This window comes from Nyctereutes procyonoides, unplaced genomic scaffold (assembly GCF_905146905.1).
Source record: "Nyctereutes procyonoides isolate TBG_1078 unplaced genomic scaffold, NYPRO_anot_genome, whole genome shotgun sequence".
Taxonomy (NCBI): domain Eukaryota; kingdom Metazoa; phylum Chordata; class Mammalia; order Carnivora; family Canidae; genus Nyctereutes; species Nyctereutes procyonoides.
This window is the reverse complement of record NW_026575132.1, coordinates 22,556,880-22,584,340: the sequence shown is the minus strand read 5'-3', so window position 1 is coordinate 22,584,340 and position 27,461 is coordinate 22,556,880. Positions and strand designations below refer to the sequence as shown.

Below are 27,461 nucleotides of genomic sequence, written 5' to 3'. Positions count from 1 at the left end.
GCAGAGTTCTGTTGGATGGTATGGACATCTTGCATTATTAGCTCTCTCTCTGTGGTTTTGTTGAGTCATGCACACAAAGGAGAGAGATGGCCTTTTTAAGATCCTTTTAGCTCTTGTTTTTGTTTTTATAAAAAATCCTGGTAAAGTTAAGATCCTAAGGCAGTATCTTTAAAGTCCAGCTAATTTTCTTTTTTTTCCCCCAAGAGCGGCCTCATTCGTTGTTGGAAACATCATATTAAATTTTAGAGTGTATCCTTTGGGTGGACTTCACTCCAGTATGGCAGTTTGTATTAGCAATGAACATATTTGTCCAAGAGAAATCCATATCTGACTCTTCCATGTTTTCATGATAATTCTACACATGAAAATTCCAGGCCACCAGGCATTTCTTACCGAACTCGGGAAGTCACTTAGCTAGGCCTTCCAGTGGATGACGCAGACGCTGCATTTACTTTTCACTCCCTTTGCAGATCAAACAGAAATGACCATTGAAGGTTTGCAGCCCACAGTGGAGTATGTGGTCAGTGTCTATGCTCAGAATCGAAATGGAGAGAGTCAGCCTCTGGTCCAAACTGCAGTAACCAGTACGTAACCAGTGCTTATTTCTCATTTTTAAAGTCAGTTTTGTTCTTAGGCATCTGAATGCCCTCTGCATGTCTTTTGCAAGTACACCTAGAGAAAACCCAGCTTGGTTAGTTTATCATCTTGAGCTGAGCCCTTTACAAACATTTTCCTTCTTGGTGCCAAGCAATGAACATACAGGGAAAGAAGCTGAGCTATCATGGTTGCTGTGCTTGAAATTTCTTTTGCTCATATGGCCTCAGCAGAATCTATTTGCCTATAGCAAATCCACAAAATATTTTGCCTGGACCTTCTTTTCTACGACTGGATGGTAAAGTTGATTGCAACATGCTTCATGAAGCTATTATGATTGGAGCATTTGGAAAACTGTCTGGAGCAGCGTTTAATGTAAATAATAGAGGGGGGAGAGAAGAGTTCAAGAAAGATTATAATGATCGGAATCTAACATTGAAAATCAACCTTACCACTTCCAAGGTATAGAAAATCCAGGTCTATGAGACTAACATCACACTGCCAAAACAAATATTGGTAGAATATCGTAAAATTGATACAAATAAATTGTGGGGACATTTTGCAGGGTGTCTGTGTGGCTCACATACACCTACTTTTTAGTAAGTGATGTAACATTAAATCTTCTCTAAACCAAAAGAAACTTAATCAGGTGTCAAGTAATTTTCCATTTGAGAGTGGGTTAATTGGAATTTAATTCATCAAAGAAAATTATATCTGCAGAACTGCTTTGCACGTTATAAAAATGCTTATTTCACAACTTGCTTTTCACATAACCTCTTACCATTAATTTGCCTAACAGACATTGATCGCCCTAAAGGACTGGCATTCACTGATGTGGATGTCGATTCCATCAAAATTGCTTGGGAAAGCCCACAGGGGCAAGTTTCCAGGTACAGGGTGACCTACTCAAGCCCTGAGGATGGAATCCATGAGCTATTCCCTGCACCTGATGGTGAAGAAGACACTGCAGAGCTGCAAGGCCTCAGGCCGGGTTCTGAGTACACAGTCAGTGTGGTTGCCTTGCACGATGATATGGAGAGCCAGCCCCTGATTGGAACCCAGTCCACAGGTATATCGTTCACTGCCACCGCTGGGTATTCACGGGCGCCGTGGCTTTATGCCCTGCTGAATGAGTTAATTATATCGGGCTATTGAGTCCCTGTAAGGGGGTTAAAAAAAAAAAAAAAAAGAAAGAAAGAACAGTCCCTCTATTAGGAAAGACCCTCTTTAGAAAGGAATAGTCATGCACAATAAAGTTTAGGTGATATTCAGATACAGTCTAATAAAGGGAAGTTTTAGAGTGGTTTGGTTTAAGGCCATAAAGCAAGATATTCAAAGATGATCCTAAAATTGTGGATTGTTTCCTGAACCCTGACTCCCTGTGGTTACACCCACTGTGCATAAAGGAAAGAAGTTTGGCATCCTAGAGCTTACTCTAAAAAAGGAATCCAAACTGGGCCATTTCTTAGCAGCATGATTCTGAGAACACGTAGGTAAGACCTTCCTTCTCTGGTTAGATATCATGTGCTGGGTGTGTGGTTTGCTTAAAGGACTGAGAATCGGACGCATAGGAAAGAGTTTAGGGCAAATGCTTTCCACAATACTTTATCCGCTTGTGCTTTGTTTCTGAAGCAGAGTGGAATGCTAAATTTGTGTCCTTGTGACAGCATAAACCCTGGAGGTGACTATCTGTATTATTGCTCTTTGCTTCTCTTTTCTGCTTCTGTTGTGAGCCAATTTTCTTCTTATGCTGCACCACAGAGAATACTTCAGATTTAGCAGCACTGTCTGCTGTGGGGTTCAAATAAAGAGGATAAAAACATAATTCTATCTTTTGGGGGTTGGAACACTGTGAAATGGTTTTCCATACAAAGATCATTTATCTAGGAAAAGGGCTATTGCTCATCTTTCCATACAAATGGAAGATCAGCCCTAATGCCAATAAGTCATTTTGATTTTTTTTTGTTTTTATTTTTTAAGGGAAGGCAAAAAAAAGAAAAAAAAAAAAACAAAAATAAAACAAAAAAATGACTTTTAAACCCTAAAGTGTCTTACTTAGACTTCTGGCATTTACCCAAGTGCTTCCAGTGATTCTGAGAATTGGTGGATATAAAACCCAGTTTTTCAGCAAACATTTTCTTTATTTTGTATCCCCTCTTGTACTTTCTCATGCTGAATCTTCGCTTGACCAGGGAACCCACCTAACCAAACAAGCACAGTTTATTCTACTTCTTGGAATTCACTTTTATTTTCCCTTTCCTCAGTTCCTATAAGATAACCTCTAACCAATGACCATCCCGACAGCCATTCCTGCGCCAGCTGACTTGAAGTTCACTCAGGTTACACCAACAAGCCTGACCGCCCAGTGGACAGCCCCCAATGTTCAGCTCACTGGGTATCGAGTGCGGGTGACCCCCAAGGAGAAGACAGGACCGATGAAAGAAATCAACCTTGCTCCTGACAGCTCCTCTGTGGTTGTGTCAGGACTCATGGTAAGAAGTGCCCTTTTCCATGGGAATCAAGTACAGTTGACCCTTGAACAACGAGATTTTGAATGGGTGGATCCACGTATATACACTGATTTTTTTTTTTCATACTACAGGACTCTAAATGAATTTTTTCTTTTTTAGATTTTACTAATAACATTTTTCTTCTCTAACTTGCTTTATTGTTAGAATACAGTATATAATATAAATAATATACAAAGTATGTGGTAATCAACTATATTTATCAGTAAGGCTTGTGGTCAGCAGTACTAGTTGACCACATCTAGTAAAAGTACAACTTTTACTAGTTGAATTTGGGGGGAGTCAAAAGTGATAAGCAGATTTTCAGCTGTGCAGGGGGTCAGCACTCCTTACTCCCACATTGTGCAAGGATCTACTGTAGTGCCTCTTTCACAGTGTGAAAGTCACAGAGACAAAATATAGTAAATCTAATTGTGTTCTTTGCCTCTGCCATCAAATAATCAAGTAGAATTCTCTGTATTGACCTAAGCTCTTCCAGATGACTGTCTGGGTGGGACTTTTATAAATCGCGTTGGATTTTACACAGCTCTTTAAGTGTATATGCATGTTACATATTTTAAAATGGTTTTATGAGTGTATGTGGGGGTGGGAGGCAATTCATATGTCCATAGGCTGAATGCATAAATCCACTTTGGTTATGCATTTTCTGAGCTTTGTTACCTTGGCAAGGAGTATTCTCCAGTTTATACCAACTTACCTGACCCTCCCTCCAGTGAAACGTTTTTAATCCTTTTAGACACGCATGTGGAGAACTAGCCCGGAATCTAGGAAATTGATGTACTTCTTAACATAAGGCCAACCCCAGAAGAAATGACAGAAAGAGTATTCAGAGATAGGATATTCTCTCTGCCTCTCCATGATCAGACAGATTCATGATTGGCACTTGTCAGATCATAAAGGAGAAAAGCAGGCTAATACCTATTTTCCCCATTTTAAATCAGCTCAGTGTAACTATGTAAGTTATAGCTTACTTGGTGTTAACCCCTAAGCACATTTTTAAATTCCTAGAATTTACATGTGTTGTTGATCATCTGCAGTGTAGGAATGAAATTCATCTAGGAATTCATAATGCTGTGCCAGTTTATTTTTTTCTTTTATAACCATTGTGTTTTTCTGGTGCTGTAGTGAAAATACCTGGGCTTCCGAAGATCATGTTGCTAAAGCTTACCGTGTCCTTCTTTCTAGGTGGCCACCAAATATGAAGTGAGCATCTATGCCCTTAAGGACACGTTGACAAGCAGACCGGCTCAGGGAGTTGTCACTACTCTGGAGAGTGAGTAATCAACAAACATTCTCCATAAACAAAAACTAAAGAATGGTAGATGATTTTCTAGGTCACAAAATTAATAGGATTCCCAGTTTGGAAACCGCTTTGCCTGCCCATCTTTTTACTACTGTCACCTTTTACGCCCCTCCAGAAGCTGGCATACTGGTACATAAATGGAATCACTTCAAAACGTTATCATGTTAGTGTTAGGAACTAGGACTGACACCTAGTTTATGCTCTACATGTTGGAACTTGTTTTCATGATGTTTGGGAAAGACACCCTGGCTTCTGCTGTACCTTAATAGTGCAGTAAGTATTGGACGAAATTGGGCCTGCAATCTAGTTTTGTGCCGTATCAGTAATTTATACTATGCTCTTTCAGAAATCACGTAAAATATCAAAGTTTCCTCATCTATAATATATGGATGCCATTGCATACATTAAGAGAAAAAAAATGAAGCCCTATAAAAAAGACCACTTTACCAACAAAACATATACATATATTATTGCTGGCCGGCCATATCATTGTAACTCCAGCTACACATATTTTATATCATAACAAATTAATAACTTTAACACACTTATTGAGGTATTTGTAGATGCCATAAAGCCGGACTTGGGAACCACTGGTAGTATCTGTAAAGGTTTTTAGTTTAAAAAAAAAAAAAAAAAAAAAAAAAAAAAGTTTTAAAAAAAAGGTACGTGAGGTGAATCTTTTTGTATTTTCTAATTCCCATCAAGCACTCTCTCTGAATGCAACAGGAGAAAAATCTATACATGGTTAGTTATGTGTAGAAATGGATATATTTGGTCTATAGTAAAGAAATGCTTAGAATATCAAAACCTTATCAAAGTGAGTTAGCCAGGCACTAATCTCTAGTTTTGATCTGTGCAGATGTCAGCCCTCCAAGAAGGGCCCGGGTGACAGATGCTACCGAGACCACCATCACCATTAGCTGGAGAACCAAGACCGAGACAATTACCGGCTTCCAAGTTGATGCCATCCCAGCAAATGGCCAGAATCCGATTCAGAGAACCATCAGGCCAGATGTCAGAAGCTACACCATCACAGGTCAGGGAATTCACCTTACTCATCCTGTTCATTGATTGCCACTCACAACATACATTAGCTTATCAGTTACTCTACCACTTACACAGATTAAATTTATTGTCAGTGTTTTAAATAATTCAGCTATAATTTTTAAAAACTTATTTTCATGTTATGATTAGAAATAGCTGTTCTGTGAATGCTTGATTTTATCTAATGTTTGTCAGAGAAATGGCATAAGTTCCATTTATGAAATTTAAGGTTTCATCAATGCACCCTTTCTTACTAGAAAAAAAATGTAACACAATGCTTAAAACCAAGAAAAACTTAATAGTGGCCTTTAGTTCTTTGATTATAAAACATAATTCAATTTTAAAAAGCAAACCATACTACTTCATAAAGATCCAAGTTGTAGTCAGAGAATGTTCAATATCTTGCTCAGTTTAGGTCTTTCTGAAATTTAAAATTCTGATTCCAGTTACCAATCAGTGACTCATTACAACAATGAGAAAACACACTTAGCAGGTGCTTGCCCCTCATTCTCTAAGACAGCCACTAATTTTTTTTTCTTAAGATTTATTTATTTGAGGGATCCCTGGGTGGCTCAGCGGTTTGGCACCTGCCTTTGGCCCAGGGCACGATCCTGGAGACCCGGGATCGAGTCCCACATCGGGCTCCCGGCATGGAGCCTGCTTCTCCCTCTGCCTGTGTCTCTGCCTCTCTCTCTCTCTCTCTCTCTCTCTCTCTCATAAATAGATAAATTAAAAAAAAAGAAGATTCTTTTAAAAAAAATGTATTTATTTGAGAGAGAGAGAGCAAGAGATTGAGAGCATAAGTGGGACAGGCAGAGAGAAAGGGAGAGAGAATCTCAGGTAGACTCCATGCTGAGCACAGAGCCCCACATGGGGCTCAATCTCATGACCCTGAAATCATGACCTGAGCCAAAACCAAAAACCAGACGTTCAACTGACTGGCCACCTATGCACCCCTCTCCATGACGGCCACTTCTAACATAGCATTTTTTAATTTTAAAAATTTACTTTAGCCAGTATCTCTGTAGGCACCGGTGATTTTCTTTTGAGATAATGTTTTTCATTAACAGCACCCATGCCAGGCTCTAATTTATTGCTCAAATGTGGACCACTTCTGTGGTCCGTATACATAGGGGATGATAGAGGAACCGTGAAAATTACAGATGAGTGTGAAAATTTTCCTAATAAATTAAGATCAGATAAAAGGCATCTATCTCTTCACAAATCGCAGGTTTACAACCCGGCACTGACTACAAGATCTACTTGTACACCCTGAATGACAATGCCCGGAGCTCCCCTGTGGTCATTGACGCTTCCACTGGTAACTACTTTTTTCTGAAGAAATGCCACTGACTTATGTGTGATCAGTCACGTGAACTTAAGAAACAAAAATGAGGCTGACAGTGAACCATTTTTATAGTTATGGAACTCTTAGATTCTCTAAAGTCTAAAGTTTCTAAGGGTGGGGAAAGTGTGGAAATAAGTTCCCTGGTTATTCATTTTCTTAGAGACTTACTTTTGTTTTCTTTCAGCCATTGATGCACCATCCAACCTGCGTTTCCTGGCCACCACACCTAACTCCTTGCTGGTATCATGGCAGCCACCCCGTGCCAGGATTACTGGTTACATCATCAAGTATGAGAAGCCCGGGTCCCCTCCCAGAGAAGTGGTCCCTCGTCCCCGCCCTGGCGTCACAGAGGCTACTATCACTGGTATTGCTGCTTCCATGTTGCCTTTTTCCCTGCAGACTCCCTAGGACGCACGAAGTGCTTAGCAGATTCCAATTGTGCTTTGACACTGTATCATGAAAACAAGAAGCCCTATTTCTGTTAACTTCAAAAAGCACCCTCTATGGAGAAGCTGTAGGTCTCAATACATCTCAAAAGGCATGAATTCATGAAAACACAATAATTCTAATACTGTCATAATGGCATAACTAGAATCTTTTTATTGGCTGTACGTTTACCAAATATTTGTCAGTCCTGTCCTAGGAAAAGACATTTCTCAAAACAAACTAGCGAATTGTGATCCTGCCCTCCCACCAGCTCCCTAAAGATCTGATGATCTTATAGGACTTGTCAGAGTACCACCTGCCACCACCTTCATTACCCAGTTTCACAGAATGGGTTTTGAGGCAAAGTGATTCCCAACCACCCACACTGGACAGCATGCCTGGAATGGGGAATAACACGGTCTATTTCAATGGGAAAGATCACAAGCCTCTGGTATTATTTTTGGCCAGGAGATTAAAATTTTAAACTCTGTATAGGATAGCATCTGGACTTAAAAATCCAATAGAACACAGAGATACCAGAAGGAGACACTGCTTTTTTAGAAACTTTGGGGAGAGGAAAATAGAATGAGATATGGAAGGAAGTAGCATTGGATACTTCCTACAGGGACCACACAAAGATTGGCCACTCTCTCCTACAGAGTACTTCGCCATAGTCTAAGTTTTCATCGATCCCGCCACTGAGGACCATCTGGTTATTAGGCCCTAAATAGATTCATGTATACAATCTGCAATGATCTCTCCCAAATGTATATCCCGCCGGTGGTGTATGATGCTGAGACATTTTCTTGAATTCAAAAGGGCAAATAAGAACACACGTTAAAAGAATACCCATAAAAAGTTAGCATAGAAGCACTTAGCTGTTAGATTTGGGAGGAAAGTTATTAATTTACCAAGTGGCCATGATATGCAGAGTACTGGGGTTTTGTGGAAAAAACGTGAAGTCGATTTTACCTGTCAAGAGGCCAAAGGCTAACTAGAGAGAGGATGCTTGCTTCCCAGTAGCATCTCCTGATCAGATCAACTCCCACTTGACTAGCTGAGCCCATGGACATAATGTGATGATCTGTCCTTCCATCAGGTCTGGAACCAGGCACCGAGTACACCATCCAAGTCATTGCCCTCAAGAACAACCAGAAGAGTGAGCCTCTGATTGGAAGGAAAAAGACAGGTAAAGGGCGCTTTCTGGGTAATAGGAAGGTAATCAAGATAAAACTAATTCGAAGTCAAAAAAAAAAAAAAAAAAACTAATTCGAAGTCATCAATTTTGCGGTGAAAAGTTTCTTCAGATTTTGATACTTTTCTCACGGAAATTTTTTCTTAGACAGCTTAGCTTGTATGCTGTGCTCTTTGATAGCACAAATAACCTGACATAATCTGCAGCATTTGGTTTTACTTTTTCTTAGCCAGTTAATATAAAGCCTTTTATTCACCTTTAAAAAAAAAAAAAATCTAAGCCAGATAGTAAAATGTAGAAACCAGGCTGCTATTATTGCTATTCTTCTATACCTTCTGTTGAAGTTAATGTTAAAAAAAAAAAAAAAAAAAAAATAGGGAAAATAATCCTTCCTATTACCTTTATTTATTATTTGGTTTCTGAAACTTGAACTAAATAATCTTACATTTTCATCTAATTTCAGTTTAATTTCAAGAAAATTCCCTATTTATACCAATAGGAGAGTTTTAGAAATAAACATGTATGTGGTTTTATCTATTTTTACCATTTCAATTCATGAAAAACTGTTGAGTAAAACCTCTGGAATTCAAATAATTAGTGTGGATTCTAGTCCCTGTAATATGATTCTCGAGTGAAGAAAAGAAGAAAAAAGGTCTGCACATTTCAGCTCCATTAGGCTTAATTTGAGCAGAAGTAGCTTCTATGGGGCTTAGCGGTTCAAAGCTTTGTGGGTATGATAAATTCATACTAACGCTTTTTTCATTCTAAACTATAAAGAAACCTTTGAGAAAAATCATAAAGATTTCTTTTTTGGAAAAAGTGTCTTGTGATCTAAGAACTGCTAATGTTCTCGGGGCTTTGATCAGATTGATAAACAGTCATTGTTGCCTGAATTGGTAATGACTACTGCTGCTACTTTTGGGAGCTTAACACGCTTTGCTTTTTTGGCTCTAACCTCTCTTGGCTAGATGAGCTTCCCCAACTGGTAACCCTTCCACACCCCAATCTTCACGGACCAGAGATCTTGGATGTTCCCTCCACAGTTCAAAAGACCCCTTTCATCACCAACCCTGGGTATGACACTGGAAACGGTATTCAGCTTCCTGGCACTTCTGGTCAGCAGCCCAGTGTTGGGCAACAAATGATCTTTGAGGAGCATGGTTTTAGGCGCACCACACCGCCCACAACGGCCACCCCTGTAAGGCATAGGCCAAGACCATATCCGCCGAATGTAAATGAGGAGATCCAAGTTGGTCATGTCCCCAGGGGAGACGTAGACCATCACCTCTACCCTCACGTTATGGGACTCAATCCAAATGCCTCTACAGGACAAGAAGCTCTCTCTCAGACAACCATCTCTTGGACTCCATTCCAAGAAAGCTCTGAGTATATCATTTCATGTCATCCAGTTGGCATTGATGAAGAACCTTTACAGGTAATTGATTTTCTCTCTACTTCTGGGCAGCCTAGAAATAAGTAAGCTAGGTAACTGAAGTGACCAGAGCTCTAACATAAGGTGGCTACATTTTTAGGGCCTCTTAGAAAGGTAGCATGCCTAAGCCCTGATATTTCTTTTTTTTAATCTCAGTATGGCTGTACTTTGGGGGATGTACTGTACCAAAGAATAGCATCAGCTTTTGTTTAGTAGAGAAAATAAAACCATTTCTGTTATTCTCGCACATTTGAGGCTCCTTAGTAATATGGACAAAGAAATGATCTGAGGAAAGGGAGATAAATATTCGGCCTGAAGTTACGTTTGCCCAGGAAGGGCTACAACACCATCCTCGGGGCGCCTGGCTGGCTCAGTTGGAAGAGCACGTGACTCTTGATCTCAGGGTCGTGAGTTCAGAGCTTCACGCTGGGTGTAGAGATTGCTTGAAAATGGCATCTTTAAAAATAAATTAAAAAAATAAAATGCCATCCTTATGGTTCGTCCTTGAAGAATCCCATTATCTACAATACGTCCGAGGAAAAAGAACTTAAATGAAGCTGTGCACATCAGCTGTTAGAAGTGACTGATTCTCTAAAAGCACTTTTTGGTTTGGCCTGCTGGTATCAATTTTTAGTGCGTTCTTGTTTTTGGAAAGTGGCAGAACTTTAAAAACTGACTGCACTGTGAAAGATCTATGGGCTCAGAAACATGAGTTTGAGGATTTGCCCAAATGCTGTAAGGGCCCCCATGTGAGGGTCACATGCCACCGTGCAGATGATGAATGTATCTCCCCCACAGCACCATGTCCCCGTGTGATGTGCCAAGGGCATGGCCGGGGGACCCCAGTGGGCTGGCGCAGACCTACAGGCAGGGCAGGACGAACAGGCGGCCCTCTGTTGGATTACTGAGGGCTCCAGGTGATGGACGGGAGATTTTTGGCAGATTGAGAAGATGGCCCCCAGCCAAGTTCCGTTTCTCCCCATGGCTGGTTTGGGACCTTCACACCCTCCTTCTTTGTCTCCCTTCGTTTTATGAACACAGTACAGGCTATTGATAAGAGAATAGGGTGAGTCGTGTCAATTCCTCACGATAACACTTTCTCCCTCACTTTGGATGTGCCAATGATTGCAGTTCCGAGTTCCTGGCACTTCTGCTAGTGCCACCCTGACAGGCCTTACCAGAGGGGCCACCTACAACATCATAGTCGAGGCACTGAAAGACCAGAAGAGGCACAAGGTTCGGGAGGAGGTTGTTACCGTGGGCAACTCTGGTATGTGAATGCCTGGTTCCTCAGGCGCGGGCTCCCCTCTGGACTACCCCAGGGACACTTCTCTCGACTGTTCCTTTGTGGCTGTTGTCATTTAACTTTGGCACATGGTGCCGTGAAGTAAAGGAGCAACTTGAAATTCGGTGATTTTCTTTTCCCTCATAGTATGCTAGTTTCATTGTAAAATCTTTATTTATCTCAATAAATAGAGCCTCACAGAGTGACATGAGGATAGACCTGGAAGGGACCTCAAACCTGGCTCAGGCCAACACTCTGACGCCCTGCTAGCGAGTGTCTTGAGTTGATACAGGGCACAAGTCTCCCGACGGCTTTTCCCAGACCCTCTGCTCCTCACCGGTTGCTCTCCTCTTGAGTGATTGCTGAGTACAGAAACCGATTACCTGTAAAGGAAATTCTCGATCTGCAGACACTAGTAACTGCTGGTTTTTATTCCTGCTATCAAATGCTACTAACGCAGCCCCTTTCTGTTCAAAGGGCTACCCTTCTTCCAATGTTATTTCAATTTCTTTTTCTGATTATATAAGCCCAGAGCCGAAATAGAGGTTAAATGATCGCTGACTCCTCTTTGTAGCACCTGCAAAGTCCTTTTAAACCAGTCATTGTAGCACCTGGCTTTTCAACCTGCGTCAGCTGAAGAGTCACCAAGAAACAGGAGATAGGGAATCATCAAAACCATGTGTCTTCATTTTTCCCACCAGAGGGTTCTCTATTCCTCAGCAGCAGGGAGTGCTAAATTCTGCCTCCCTCAAGTGATGGGCTCTAATCCTAGGGCCAGTTACTGAATCCAGGGTTGCAGATGATGGTGCTATTTCACCTGCATAAATACGTGTGAATTTAAGCAGTTGACATTTTGGTGGGGGATCATTTTGTGCTTGTTGGGTTATGTATCCATGGTCATGCATGCCTTCTGCTTTGCGTGATTTTACTAGTAGAAAGCCACATGAAAGGAATTTTCAAAGACATTTGTGCTTTTTCCACATCATTTTCTTTTATAGGTTCCATCTCCATAACTTAAGTCAGGTGGAATTTTAACTGGTGGCTATTTTTAGGAGGGTTCCTGAAACCCCTCGTAACACTTTAGGTTCCTTTCATTTTCCTTTCCAAACCCATATCCCCAGCAGCCCGTATTTTGCATTCTAGCCAGGTGCTCCTGGCTTTCAGACATGTCAGACGTTAGTTTTTCCCACTCTTATTTTCTTCCAGGGCGACACCTTTTACACTATTACATGTCTCAAATGTCTATTGCTTTGGAGTTTTTGATTTTTGCACCGTAAAAAGAAACATACACAGTGGGATTCAAAGTCACAGAAGTTAGTTTATGTAATTTTTAGAGAATCATTGGAAGTATGCTTTGTTTACACAGATTACTTTAAGCTTTCTCAAAACATAAAGACCAGTATCTTAGGCAACACGAAGAAACTCCATTATTTATTCTTAGTCATTTGTATTCCTTGCTTTCTCATACTTGGAACAATTGATTTTATTGACAAAGTAAAGCTGTCCTACTACTATCATACTGATGTACAAAATCTAGGATCTTTGCACTATGGTGCAAAAAATGCAGTAATAAAAGTGAATATTGCATTTTCATGGTGTATAAAAATGGCCAAGACTTTTGCATTAAAAGCAAAGGATGCTTTTGTGTGTGTGTTGGCCAAATGGACCAGTGCTTTGAATTCATGATATCCTGTAATCTTTACAAGATCCTAAGCAGTTAGATATATTTTTATTATTAATCCCATGTTACAGATGAGGGAAGGAAGGCAGAGAAATGAGAAATAACTAGCTTAAGGTCGCTCAGGTACTTATGACGTGACATTCCAGTCTTTGCCTCCTCGAGTTCTTAACTAGCTTAAAATGCCTTAAGATATGTTCCATGTGCTATAGACTAGTTTTACCAGAAATGATGACTTTTTCTTAATATTGGTGGCAAAAAATATAAGATGGGCTCCTTTTGAGGTGTTTGTGGCAAGTGTCCGTGGGCAACATCTTAAGCATTGTTTATTAAGCAACTAATGCATTGGTGAATCTTAATGCTGCTGGGATTTCTGTTTTAGACTAAATCATTAGAATAACAATTCCGTTTTCTTCTTCTGGTCCAAAACCACCAATAAGATGTCTTTTTTTTTTTTTTTCTTTTTCTTCCTTTTCTTCATGTAGTGGACCAAGGCCTAAACCAGCCTACAGATGACTCGTGCTTCGACCCCTACACGGTTTCCCATTATGCCATTGGAGAGGAGTGGGAGCGGTTGTCTGAATCTGGCTTTAAGCTCTCATGCCAGTGCTTAGGCTTTGGCAGTGGTCATTTCAGATGTGACTCATCTAGTGAGTAGCTTGCTTTGTCCGTCCCCTCTAGTTCCATGCATTTGCACAAGGTGCCGAGGAAGCATGTTTGGCAGATGCGGGCTCTTCCAAACATGAAGCAGACGAGGGGAGATTGCTTAACTCAAAGTAACATTTTGCATCATGAAAAATGATGGGAAATTTTACTTGTTGAATATTGCTTCACTTCAGGGGTTCTGTGTCAGTACAACTATTAATTAAAAATAAATTTGTGATGGTAATAGGATTTTTAAAAATTTTCTGTTAAGATGATAAAGTCAAACTCTCTGGAGCCAAGTCTAATGAAGAGTATCAGAGACAAAGGAATTCCAAATCTCTTTTAATCTTTAATGTTGAATGAGCTCAGAGGTGAGAATTTATACTCACACTGTCTTTCAAAACAAACCAAACATACACATATCATTGTACACATACTTTCATATATACACACTCATATCACACATACACATAGGCACATCAGATAGCTTGAAGAGATAGAGAGTACTGATAATCACCTGTAGATAATTGAGAATCAAATCAATATTTGATTTTCAAACTATAAAAAGATTTTAATATTTTAAATTATATTTTCAGTTAAAATGATCCAGGGCTAACTTACTCTGCTTTGAGATTTAACATTAGAATTTATAAAACTTTCATTTATCTTTGTTTTTAGGGGGTGTGATTATTATTATTATTTTAAGATTTTATTTATTCATTTATTCGTGAGAGGCACAGAGAGAGATTGGCAGAGACACAGGCAGAGAGAGAAGCAGGCTCCATGCAGGGAGCCCGACGTGGGACCCGATCCCGGGTCTCCAGGATCATGCCCTGGGCTGGAGGCGGCACTGAACCACTGGGCCACCGAGGCTGCCCTGGGGATGTGATTATTATTAACAGTTGCTTTATTTTTATAGGCATTAACCATTATAGCTTATAAAAAAGCCTCCACAGACATATCCAGAAATTATATTTGGGGAAATCCAACATAATAGATTTTTTAAAGATTTCACACTAAAGTATGAAATGGTTTAGTTCAGACTAAAATATGAAGATGAGTAATTTTTTCAATGCAGACTACTGTGCTCAACCATCTGAACATGGAAATATCAAGCAGGTGTGTCCTATGCCATTTAGGAGTTGGAAGTTTTAACATTTGGCATCAGTTGGATGGTTTTTCATTTCTGAAACTGAACTATTTTAAGTTTGTGTATTTATTACCTAGGTAAGTACTTAGGCACAATTGTGGGAACAGAGAAAGTGATTTCTGTGATTCTTGGGCTCAACTTATATATTCTTTGCTTAGATTTCATAATTGTCGAATAATTTTTCAAGTTTAGGAATGAAAGAAGTTTAAGGGATGGCTGACTTCTACAAACTTCTGAAGTGCATTTTGTTCAGTTAAAACCTTGGAGATTAAAAGTCATCCTTTATGGATAGATAGCAGTTAAAAATATGTAAGTGTGAGTTTTAGATATTCCTCAGAACCTATCTTACCTAATATCCAGTGATTTATAATTTTGTTTTTGTTTTGTTTTGTTTTGGGTACACAGGCTAATTCTTTTACTCTTTCCATTTACAAGAAACAGATTGTGGCATGTAGAAACCAGCTGAGCTTTGTTTCTTGGTTAATGGAACTACTTTGTATCCAGGTTCCCTGCAAATCCGAAAAGTGACTTTTCATTTATGATCCATTCCCAAAAGACTATTTAAATCCTACTTTGGTTTTCTCAATAGTCTTAATCCTTAAGAGTGAGAATGCAAATGAAGGTCACTGACAATTGACAATTCTCGTGACATGATTGTGGTGGAATGAATTGCATCTTAAAATATCCTAGAGAATGTTAAATGGTAAAGATAATATTTTTAAAGCAAACCAAAAAGTGGTCTGTCATGGAGATCGTGACCCTCAACTTTTCTTGCCACTCCTTCCAGGTACCTGCCTTTTAAAAATCCCGTGACATGTTCCAGCATGCGGTCTTGTTGAGTCAGAACACACCAATCACTCTTTGCCTCTGCTTTTCCCCACCCCACAGAATGGTGCCATGATAACGGTGTGAACTACAAGATTGGCGAGAAGTGGGATCGTCAGGGGGAGAATGGCCAGATGATGAGCTGCACATGTCTTGGAAATGGAAAAGGAGAATTCAAGTGTGATCCTCGTACGTGCATTGCCACAGATCATTTTTAGTGCCTTATTAAGCACTCCCCCTTTTATTACGGAGCTGTAACTCTCATTCACAGAAATGATTGGAGACTTTAGGTCTCCTTGAGGAGTGAACACTGGGTTTGTTAATCTTTTGATTTGGGAAAGTGGAGACAAGCTTCAAAAATGAGCCCGTGATTTAATGTTATTACAGGACACAGTAGCATTTTCCTGACCTGAGTGTTTTGACCATAATCTGCAGTGAAATATTGCAAGAAAGCTTTATGGGTCTTTAGATTCAACTTTTAAAATATGAACCTTTTCCAGCTGATCAGATTTAGTTTTTGGAAGTGCTGCCCTGAGATCTGTCCAGCAGTAGCTCTGTTACCAATGTATCCCATAAACATGTGGGATTTTGGCTGTGGTGATACGTATTTTGGAGAGAAACAGAACCCACCCCTACATAAAGGTGAAGTCTGTATTATTCTCAGCCTTACATGAGCTTCTGATTTGTGTCTCCATGTAGATGAGGCAACATGTTACGACGATGGGAAGACATACCATGTGGGAGAACAGTGGCAGAAGGAATATCTCGGTGCTATTTGCTCCTGCACATGCTTTGGAGGCCAGCGGGTAAGGCCAGCCTCCCTGCACAATTTAGATACTAAAAGGGGAGGCTCCTGCACTGGTGATTAAGGGGTCAGCTTCCTGTGTTTATGCTGTACACAAAGGTGTGGTGGTGTCCCTTAGGAAAGTTGAAATGCTTCATTTCCTGTGAGCATGTAGCTGCTAACATGAGGCTACTGTATACCCCTTCCCAGTTTTCCCATCTCCTTGGATGTCTCAGCTGCTCTCATATCTACTATTCTGAGGCTGTCTCTATTTTTCAGCAACTGAAGTGTTAAATGCTGGGTGGCGTTGGGCCTCTAGATCCATGATGATAGATAAGGTGTCCCTGTGGCATTGTTGTTAAATATTTTGAATAGCATCCTGGATCTAAGAAAATACCACTTCCTTATACCTTCTGTCAATCCAGTAATAGGTTCCTGCTACAGGTCTAACACTGTGCTTGAGGAATATGGGACAGACAAAGGGATTGAGAAATGGTCCTGGCTGTTAATGATAAAACTGGAGACATTAAATTAGCATACATTGGAAGTCAGGCTTAATTAAGTGAGTTTCTTAGTGGGTCTGACAAAGAGTTTTCAGGTAGGCTGGAATTAGCAAGAAACATTTCATGGAACAGAGAAACATACACTGGCTGGGGTTTAGGATGTTTAAAATAGGCTAAGACCAGAGTTATGCATACCACCTGGGATGGGAAGGAGCGGGCATATGTAGGTTCTAGTGAGCCAGCCCTCTGCTCAGTGCTTGTGGTAACAAATCAGATGGGAAGAAGTGTGGGCCACTTATGAAAAGGCCTGGAAGCCTACTGTTTAAGCCAGAAGTTCTCAACCACTTATAATCTGTGCCCTCCTTCACTATAATAAAAAAATGCTGTGCTTTCCTCTAATATTATTTGAAATTTCAAAATTAAATGACTCTTGTAACTCAAAAGAATGGAACATAACATGCCTTTTGTTTTCAGTGAAAACGTCCCCTCCGATAGCTCCTCACATTCTGATACATGAAGACCATGCTCCTTACCCCAGGGTAGGATTCACTGGTTGATGCCTTTGGCATTAGCCAATTGTAAGTGTCCAAGAAGAAAGGGAGGGAGTATGATGGAAAATGATTTTTAGGAAAAGTAATCTTGCAGCAGGGAAGGGTCTTCAAGGGTCTGGGTCTGCCCCCACCTGAGGACTGGGACAGCCGGAGGAAACTACTTTGATCTCGTTCCACCTCTAGTGGTTAGGTGGAGAGGGAGAGGCCCCCTATTCTGATAGAGAGAAGCTATGGAGGTGCTCTCTGTCTCTCATTAACACTTATAAAAGAGTGTGATGGTGGAACACTTCTGGTAAGCGACTGGCATAGAAGTGTGTGATGAGAAGTGAGTTTGTAGGCTATGGTCTCACTTTAGCACCTCCTCATTATTTATGCACATGGAACCTTTCATTTGTGACACCTGTTCTAAGAAAGTACCAAATGAGACACTTAAGACAGCAGTGGAAACTGTTACATTTTTATGTGAAAGCAAGATTCATATCTTGTATTATTTAAGGTTCTTTTGGGTGTAAGAGGAAAGCTGGATTCAGGTTGGTTTAGACTTTTAAAAAAAGACTCACATGACTGAAGAGTCCAGGATCTGCCCGCTGCAGGGCTGCCCCAGTCGTGGCCTTGAGTCTCTCACTCTCTCATGTGCTTTCTTCCTTTGTATTGGCTTTGTTTTCCAAAGGCTCCTGCTGATAGAAAGATGAATCTGTCAGTCCCATGTTTATCCCCTATAGGCCTCGGAGCAACAGTGAAAGAGAACATGTTTCCTCGCACTTTGAACAAAAATCTCAGAGAGAAGTCTTAGTGGTCCAGCTCGGTCCTGGTCCCCTCTTTCATCCCATGTCTAGCGATGGGAGTTTAAGAAGGAAGTGACGACAGAAGGAGCATGGCCAGGAGTTGCTCAGCTGTGGGACAGTCCCCAAATCCACCAGCAGTTCAGTGTGGCTCTCCCACTCTCTCTGAACAAGTCACTCTTCGGGTCTGAGTTTCCTCCTATAAAATGAGGGTGTTTGGCCCTGTGATCTCAACTCCCATTTAAAAAGCTCTAGGATTCTCAGAAAACTTCTCTGTGACTTCTAGTACAGAAAGCTTCTTAGGACATTAGGACTGGAACGAGACTTAGCCGGTGGGTGGGGTTTGAATAGGAAGAGAAAGGAGGACATTGCAGGAAAAGCATAAGTGGACAGGGGCAATTATAAGATATGAATAATATGCCAAAATGTATTCTATAAGTTATAACTGCATAAAATCATCCTCAGAGCTTCCCTAGTGGTCAACTGCTCATACTTTGCCAGTTGGGTAAGACCTGAAACTCTTGGTTAACACAAGCCCTAACTGTGATGTTCTCAGGTTACTGTAAACCCCGTCTGACTTCATGCCTGTGTTCCCTCAGGGCTGGCGCTGTGACAACTGCCGCAGACCAGGGGCCGAACCCGGTCACGAAGGCTCCACCGGCCACTACAATCAGTACTCGCAAAGATACCATCAGAGAACAAACACTGTATGTGCACCTGCACCTTGAGTGTTTCTACCCTAAACGCGGTTAGATACCTAGTAGGGAGTCTCTTTCTGTAGGCAGCTCTCTTCTGAATGAACCCAATATTCTTTTCTAAAAAAAAAGTCTTTTAAATGCCTTGAGGAGGAGACTGTACCCTGTGACATAATGAAGGTTCAAATGTATGAAACTCTTGATTGAATATCTCCTCTTGCCTAGTTCATTGCTAAGTTCTTGAAGCTAGAGATACTCTCCTCTCTGTAAATAGTTGTCATAAAAACCTCCCTGCTTTTGTTCTGTACACTTTACGGGATTTTTTGGTAAATTTTGCTTCTATTTTAACAATGCTGTTTTTTTTTTTTTTTTTCCTTTTTCTGTTTTAACAGAATGTCAACTGCCCAATTGAGTGCTTCATGCCTTTAGATGTACAGGCTGACAGAGAAGATTCCCGGGAGTAATATTTTCAACCCAGAGAAACAAGCATGGATCTCCGCCAAGGTCCATCCAAACTGGAGTGATGTTAGCAGACCCCATCTTAGAGTGTTTCTTTCTTAAGCCCTTTGCTCTGGAGTAACTTCTCCAGCTTCAGCTCAACTCACAGCTTCTCCAAGCATCACCCTGGGAGTGTTTTGAGACTTTTCTCATAAAGGAGGGCAGTACATTCCTGTTTTGCTCCGAAGTATTCAGTACCGCTCAGTATTTTAAATGAAATGATTCTCACTTGTGATTTGGTTTGGGATTGATAGGGAAGCACAGGCACCAACCAACGTATAAAATGTATTGAAGTGATTTTCTCAGAATTTAAAGTAGGAAAGTTACCCAAACACTTCTGCTTCCACTTAACTGGCCTGCAATATTGTAAGAATGGCATATCCTTGTTACTGTGATATTTAAAATATCCACAGTGTCCACCTTTTCCAAAAGATTCTAGTAATGATCTAGAAATATCTTTCTCTTATCTGTTATTTATCAATTTTTCCCAGTATTTTTATATGGAAAAAATTGTATTGAAGACATTTAGTATGCAGTTGATAAGAGGAATTTGGTATAATTATGGTTGGTGATTATTTTTTATACTGTATGTGCCAAAGCTTTACTACTGTGGAAAGACAACTGTTTAATAAAAGATTTACATTCCACAACTTGAACGTCGTGGCTTCTTTTTTTGCATAAAGAAATTTGGGGGAGGGATCCCTGGGTGGTGCAGCGGTTTGGCGCATGCCTTTGGCCCAGGGCGCGATCCTGGAGACCCGGGATCGATTCCCATGTCGGGCTCCCGGTGCATGGAGCCTGCTTCTCCCTCTGCCTGTGTCTCTGCCTCTCTCTCTCTCTCTGTGTGACTATCATAAATTAAAAAAAAAAAAAAAAAAAAGAGTTGGATGCTCAACCAACTGAGCCCCTAAAAAAAAAATTAAAAAAAAAAAAAAAAGAAAGAAAGAAATTTGGGGGAAAAGAAGAATCCCCATGAAGGTTTCTTTTCAGTTCAGCAAGCATTTGAAAACCTATGATCTTGTACAGCTCTCTCCTTGGAGATTTAAGTACAAAATTCTCCAAGTCTCTCATACAAAAACGGATTCATTCTTGTCACTTCATCTTTTCAGTAATGGAACTGGTTTCCTATTCCTGCTTTCCTAGATTTTAGTGGACTCAAATATTTGTTGAACTTGCTAGCCAGCTCTTCAGAAGTGGGATTGAAAGAACCTTTCTTTCCCTGTTCTTTTCCAAACATCATTCTTCCCTCCCTCCCTCTCCTTTTTTCCCTTCATTGAATAAACACCTATTCAAAGAGGGTACCTACAAGGAAGATAAAAAGAGGACAGAGATGTTAAGCTACTTGAATAGTACATCCTAGAGGATTTTCCTTGTAGGGAAATGGTGTGGTACAAGAACCCCAACCCCACTCATCTTGATTCCTGCCAGCTGACACTTTCTGGGTGCCCCAGCAGAATAGAGTTTGCAAACTCCTGATCGACAAAGGATATCTCCTTTTCGATTTAACTTTGGGGAAACAACAAAACTTTGAGATTAAATCTGGCATCTAGAATAGTAAATATTGTCACTGGAAATAGTTAATTTTTAGTTAGCAAATATTAGTAATTCATACTATACAAGGTGGAAAATATTTCTTATTCACTGTTGTGTAATCAAAATATTTCCATAAGTATCTGTCAATGAGGGATGCCTGGCTGGCTCAGTGGTTGACCATCTGCCTTCAGCTCAGGGCGTGATCCCAGGGTCCTGGGATCAAGTCCCTCATTGAGCTCCCCATGGAGACCCTGCTTCTCCCTCTGCCTATGTCCCTGTGTCTCTCATGAATAAATAAACAAAATCTTTTAAAAAAAATGTCAGTGAATATTAAGACTAAATATAGAAAGAGATTTCCTCAGGGTTCATTTGTTATATATATAAAAAAAATCTCACATTTGAATTGATTTACAATTTATAAAATGCCCTGACATTTAATATCTCACTGGGAGGAGGTTTTGCAGTCTAATTTTATAAAGAATGCAACTCAGATTAGTTTCCCTTGGCAAGACACAGACCTAAACCCTAGATTTCTGTTTAATTTTCTTAATCATTCAGTTTTATTAGGGCAGTAATGACCAAGGTAGCAGCAGCTCTATGTTAAAAAAAAAAAAGATATAGGAAGAGATTGTGGCGCTGTTACATGACTGTCTCACATAAAGTGTCATCATTGGTCACTCAAGAGAAAATGTGCTTCAATATAAATCTACACACCACTTAAGATGCAGGCCTGAGGGAAAGCAGGCTGGTCCCTCTGTCTTCATATATGAAGAGGGGGCCCCGGGTACCATGCGGGTGAAGGTCTATACCTCGACTCCATCTTGCTTAAAAGCTTAAAAGTTTTGTATCTTAAAACATAAAAAGCAGCTATCAGTTGAGAATGTGTTTTGCACCACTTGCCTATCTGCAAACCTAGAACTGTCTTTCCCAAATGTGAGTTTAAGTAAATCCGCTTGGACTATATTAATCAAATGAATAGCAATCCCTTTTGACGATTTATACTCTGAAATGGAAAAGACACAAGCCCTACATTTAAGATTTAAAAATACCACTTTTTCCAGAATGTCTGCTAGAGTCTCAAAAGAAATATATTAATCTTAAAATAAGTAAACTTTCAATAGTGAATCAGTAACTGTATTTCAATAATAAGAACAAATTAAGCACATTTTATGTTTTGGCATCATAATGCAAGAATGGTAAATTTTCTTTTTAACTATTTCTCAGCAAAATTGTTCAAACATGGGAACTAAGAGGATTTCCAAAGTTCTTTCACAGTTTTTACTGACTCGTGATACTTCTTCCCCTGAGAATTCTTAAACAGGCCAGATTGAAAAGGCATAATTAAATGACCAATCTGTTTTCAGGCAAGAAATTGCCAAGTCAAGAAAAAAATCAGGTAAAATCAGATTTTAAAAAGAAAATTTGTAGATTTGAAGCTTTACTTTGCCTTGCTGCATTTGATTTGTAACAAAATTTATTGTGTATTTATATTGTTTTCAGCTCCAATGACCTAAGTGAATGATGCAAATTAATATGTATAATAATATCACTGTAAGTCTGTGGGGCACACTTTCCAAGAATAAAGAAATGATCACGTGGAAATTACAAGTATAGGAAATGACTTTTCTACTTAATTATATTTCCATTGAAAATTCTATTCCATTTCTAGTTGCATGAAACTCATTAAAGTGATTAAGGAACATCACATCAGCACATTTAAATTGTGAAATTGCTTCCTATTCAGTAAATTCCCATTACTGTGGTAGGGAAACTGGTAGGCTACAATTAAAAAATCCCATTTTCAGGAGATACATTTCAACCATTAAAAAAAAAAAAGAAATAAGAAGACCACTCCTGGGATTTCTCATATTTGGGAACATTTAAAGATAACCATAAAGGCTGATAAAGCAGAAGCCGTGCAAAGATGACCTTGCACTGCTGTGGATTTTTCTAAGAAAACTCTTTTTAAAGAGTATATGGTGCTCATATTTGAAATAAGAGCTGTTGTCATTGCTACATTGTCTCACTCCATATCTTCATTAAAATAAAAGAGATTAATTTGAATTCCAAACAAAAATCTATATATTAAAAAGGAAGGAAAGAAAATAGTACAATAAAAGAGCAGAGAAATGGTGCTTCCACTGAAAGCCAAAAACAGAAATTCCTTTTTTAACATTTCTTAGTAGAATAGGTGTGATATTAAAGCATGTTCTACATTTCCTTGAATTCCTTTTCACTTACTCTTTAGAGACATGTGGGTTTCAACAATATTAGCCAAATTTATTTCTGAAATAGCTCCTGTGTGGAGCCCCCAACGACCCACAATTAGCACAGCTTGGAGGCTGTGGGAGGCAGCCAGCAGGTGATTGTTGGCAACCTGTACTCAAGGGGGCAGGAATCCCATGTCCTGCACACTGCCCACCACGACAGACTCCTCTTAGATAAAATACAACGAAGGCTAAAGATTCTCCCTTGGTCTTTTCTTTTCTATCTTTGCATTAAGATACTTTGGAAACTACCATTTTGTTCCAGAAGGAAACATTTCCTCTGCCAGCAAACCACTGGACAGGACTTTACAATGAAATCTACTGATCTGTGTAATTTAGCATTAGTTGTAAGATGCTGAGCCAAGTGCTGAAAAGCTATATTTGACTCAAAGACATGCTGCCTTGGTGGAGAAATGGAAACCCTCATACATTGCTAGTGGAGCAGTAAAATGGCTCAGCTGCTGTGGAAAACAGTTTGGTGGTTCTCCAAAAAGTTAACCCCGGAATTGCCGTAGGATCGAGCAACTCCACTCCAAGGTATATACACTGGAGAACTGAAAACATATGTTCACATAAAAACTTGGGATGCCTGTGGGGCTCAGCGGTTGAGCGTCTGTTTTTACCTTAGGGCGTGATCCCGGAGTTTCTGGATCTAGTCCCACATTGGGCTCCCTGCATGGAGCCTGCTTCTCCCTCTGCCCCTGTCTCTGCCTGCCTCTCTGTGTGTCTCTCATGAATAAATAAAATATATATTAAAAAAAACTTGTACACGTGTTCATCACACCACTATTCATAATAGCTAAAAGGTGGAAACAATCCAAATGTGTACTAACTTATGACGAGATAAACAAAATGGGATATATCCATACAATGGAATACTATTTGTTAAAAGGAATGAGGTTCTGAAACATGCTACAACATGAACCTTGAAATCACTATGTTAAATGAGAGAAGTCGGGCACACAAGGCCACATAAGAGTCCATTTATATGAAGTGTCCAGAATAGGCAAACCAATAGAGAAAGTAGATTAATGGGACAGGGGGAAGGAATAGAAAATAACTCCTAATGGGGATGGGCTTCATTTTCGGGTGATGAAAATGTTATAGAACTAAGCAGTGGTGATGGTGATACAGCTTTGTGAATATACAGCACTTAAAATCACTGACTTGTACATTAGGAAATAGTTAAAATGGTCAATTTTATGTTATGTGAATATTATTTCAATAAAAAAAGAAGAAAATGCCACTTTATTTATAGAAAGTTTCTGTAATATCCTTTTATTTATTGATAAGATGTGAGGTGTGGGGAAACAGAGTAGATGGAAGGTTTAAAGAACTCAGAAATCTTTTGGCTACCTATTCAGAAACTGAAAAACATCTTCTACAAATATACACTATTTTTAAAGCAATTTCCATGCACTAATATCATCCTCCACTACCTTCCATATGCTTCCATATACACAAAAGCATTATGAATAATAACTATCATTTTAAAAAGATTATTTATTTATTTATTTATTTATTTATTTATTTATTTATTATTTATTTAATTTGATAGAGCACAAGCAGAAGGGGCAGGGAAAGGGAGAGAATCTCAAGCAGACTCTGTGCTGAGTGTAGAGACTGATACAGGAGTCCATCTTACAATCAACCATGAGATCACAGCCCGAGCTGAAATCAAGAGTTAGACACCTACCTAATCGTCTGTCCCACCCAGGGGACCCTAGCATTTTTCACAAATGGTATTTTTTATGTTCCAGGTGGTGTTCTAAGTGTTCTTACATACTTTGTCTCATCTACTTCTCATAATAACCCTACAGGGTGGGTACTGTTATCATCATTTTACAAACAGAAAAGTGAGGGAAAGGCTGAGTAGAACTGCCTAACATCACACAGCTCCTAAGTAGCAGAGTTGGGTCTTGGAATCTGACAAACTAGTTTTGTGTGGTTTTAACCAGAAGTGCTTTTAACTGAGAGCTACTCACCCTCTCCAAGAGCAAATCCATTCCTATTTTATAGGTGAGGAAACAAACTGCAAGAGGTCAAACAACATGCCCAAGATCACACAACTGGTGAGAGGCAAAACATGTGATTATCATAAAAAGCACAAGGTAGTATTCTGGAGGGAAAAAAAATGGGAAAAAAATCCAGAACACGCATACCAGTGGGTATGGGAAAATTATTTTCTTGACCTGGTTAGTGGTGACCTAGGTGTTTGTTTATAAATTATTCTTTAAACTGTAGGTGATTTTTCTTTTTCTTAAGATTTTATTTATTTATTTGAGAGAGAGGGAATGAGGGAGAAAGCACAAGAGGGATAGGGTCAGAGGGAAGTAGACTCCTCACTGAGCAGGGAGCCTGATGTGGGTCTCAATCCCAGGACTCTGGGATCATGTCCTGAGCCAAAAGCAGCTGTCTAACCAACTGAGCCATGCAAGTGCCCCAAATGGTAGGTGTTTTATGCACTTTTCATAGCTATCATTCATTAGAATTTCTTTTTTAAAATGGATTTGTGCCTAGTAGACCACATTATATACAGTTTCTACATGAGGAGAGATAAACTCAGGAGAGACGGCAAGAGATATGTGAGGTAAAGGTTAACAGAAACTTTGGAAAGCTTGTCTTAAGAAACAACAACAACAACAGGAAAAAAAAAAAAAAAAAAAAAACCTAAGAGAAAATGTCTCTCTCTAACCCAGAACTGAAAGTCTAGGAACAATCTTATGGGAGTTTTGTGGGGTGGGAATGGGGAAATGTTCATTAAGCAGGTGGAAGTTCTTATTATGGGAGAAATACAGTTATAAATTTAAAGCAATAGTACAGCGGAAATAAAAAGTAGTTCAAGCTTTATAGGATGATATAAGCAGGGTCCAAAAATATCAATCATTGAAATGAATATAAATGAGCTGAATGAAAAGGTAAAGGCTGGCAAACTGCATTTAAAACAAAAACAGATTTCAGATATATCTGCACTTATGGCATAAGAGGCACCAAAGAATGAAAGAAGTAATAGACATATATAAACCAAAAAAGAGCTAGTCTCGCTATGTTTATATTATATAAAATAACTTTTTATATATTTTGTCTAAGAAAAAATTTTTAGTAGGATTGGAGTTAGTACATAATAAAATCACTATGAAAAATGGTGACTTAATGCATGCAAGCACTTTTTTAGCTTCAAATATACATGAAGCACATTTATAAATCTGCAGGGAGAAACCAGTAAACTCATCTTCACAGGGGGAGGTTTCAATCCATCTTTCTCTACTGTTGATAGATTAAACTTAAAAATCATTAAACTACAACTATCAGTTTAAAAGAAATAAAGGAACAGGGGCACAAATGTAATAAAATGACATCACAGGAATGCAACAACGAAATTCAGATATTGGGAACTCTATGGAACCAAAACCCTGGTATCTTCAATAATTCACTGCAAAAAATAAATAAAAAATTAAAAAGAGGAATCAGTCAACTAAGAGACTTGAGATGCACCAGTCAAATGCAATATGTGTCTCAGGCTTGGATCTTACTACTAACAAACTCGGGGTGGGGCGGGGGGAAGCTAATGTGGAAAGTGACTGGGTATTTGATATTAAGAATTGTTATGCCTTTTAAAAAAAAGATTTATTTATTTGAGAGAGTGCAGGGAGAGGGGGAGATAAAGAATCTCAAGCAGACTCCCCACTGAGCCTGATGCAGGGCTTGATCCTAGGACCCTGAGATCATGATCTGAGTTGAAATCAAAAGCCAGAGAGTTACTTAACCGAGTCACACAGGTGCTGCAGAACAGGGATGACTTTTAATGTGACACTTGAAGTATGGTTATATATATTTTTAAATACTTTTTTATTTTCTAATACTTGTATTTATAGAAAAAATTGTGAAGATGGTAGAGTTCCCATATGCCCTATACGGTTTCTCCTTGTTAGAGTTAAGAAATCAACTGTGACTCACAATAGCTAAAACATATTTCATTCGTACTTTTCTTGTTTCCTGGTGACCTTCCTCTGTTCAAGCAGTCCATCCTGGAGCCATTATATTTAGTTGACATGTCTCAGTGTCTTCTAGACTGAGTTCCTCAGACTTCCCTTGCTTTTGAAGATCTTGAGTTTTCAGTACTGGTATTTTGTAAACTGTCCTTCAACTGGGGGTTGCCGGATGTTTCTCTTATGACTGAACCTGAACTGGAGTTGTAGATTTTTGGAAAGACCACCTAAGTAAAGAGACAATTCCATTTGGAGGTACACATTACATACATGACATGCTTATTTAACCCTCATCACCTGGCTGAGGTCCTGTTGGTCAGATGTCTCTGCTCTAGTTACTCCTTTATCCTAACCCTTTCCATGCTTCATGCCTTGGAAAAAAAGTCACTATGCAGTCTGCACTTAA

The 27,461-nt window shown here is 39.5% G+C and overlaps 1 protein-coding gene across 12 annotated transcripts in view; it reads left to right on the top strand.

Moving 5' to 3' along the window:
- Window positions 1-19,922, top strand: part of FN1 (fibronectin 1) — a 65,990-nt gene extending 46,068 nt beyond the window's left edge. For 2 of the 12 annotated variants that reach the window (XM_055345026.1, XM_055345030.1), the window contains 15 exons: window positions 471-584; window positions 1,394-1,663; window positions 2,899-3,086; window positions 4,308-4,395; window positions 5,285-5,461; window positions 6,701-6,790; window positions 7,002-7,181; window positions 8,343-8,432; window positions 9,482-9,873; window positions 11,002-11,140; window positions 13,319-13,483; window positions 15,517-15,642; window positions 16,153-16,259; window positions 18,673-18,780; window positions 19,161-19,922. In XM_055345026.1, coding sequence (XP_055201001.1) covers window positions 471-584; window positions 1,394-1,663; window positions 2,899-3,086; window positions 4,308-4,395; window positions 5,285-5,461; window positions 6,701-6,790; window positions 7,002-7,181; window positions 8,343-8,432; window positions 9,482-9,873; window positions 11,002-11,140; window positions 13,319-13,483; window positions 15,517-15,642; window positions 16,153-16,259; window positions 18,673-18,780; window positions 19,161-19,232 — 2,306 coding nt within the window. In that variant the 3' untranslated portion in view covers window positions 19,233-19,922. Of the gene's footprint in view, window positions 1-470; window positions 585-1,393; window positions 1,664-2,898; window positions 3,087-4,307; window positions 4,396-5,284; window positions 5,462-6,700; window positions 6,791-7,001; window positions 7,182-8,342; window positions 8,433-9,406; window positions 9,874-11,001; window positions 11,141-13,318; window positions 13,484-15,516; window positions 15,643-16,152; window positions 16,260-18,672; window positions 18,781-19,160 lie in introns of all 12 variants that reach the window. The other 10 variants (XM_055345025.1, XM_055345028.1, XM_055345032.1 and 7 more) reach the window with 5 other exon arrangements.
- Window positions 19,923-27,461: the final 7,539 nt, after the last annotated feature.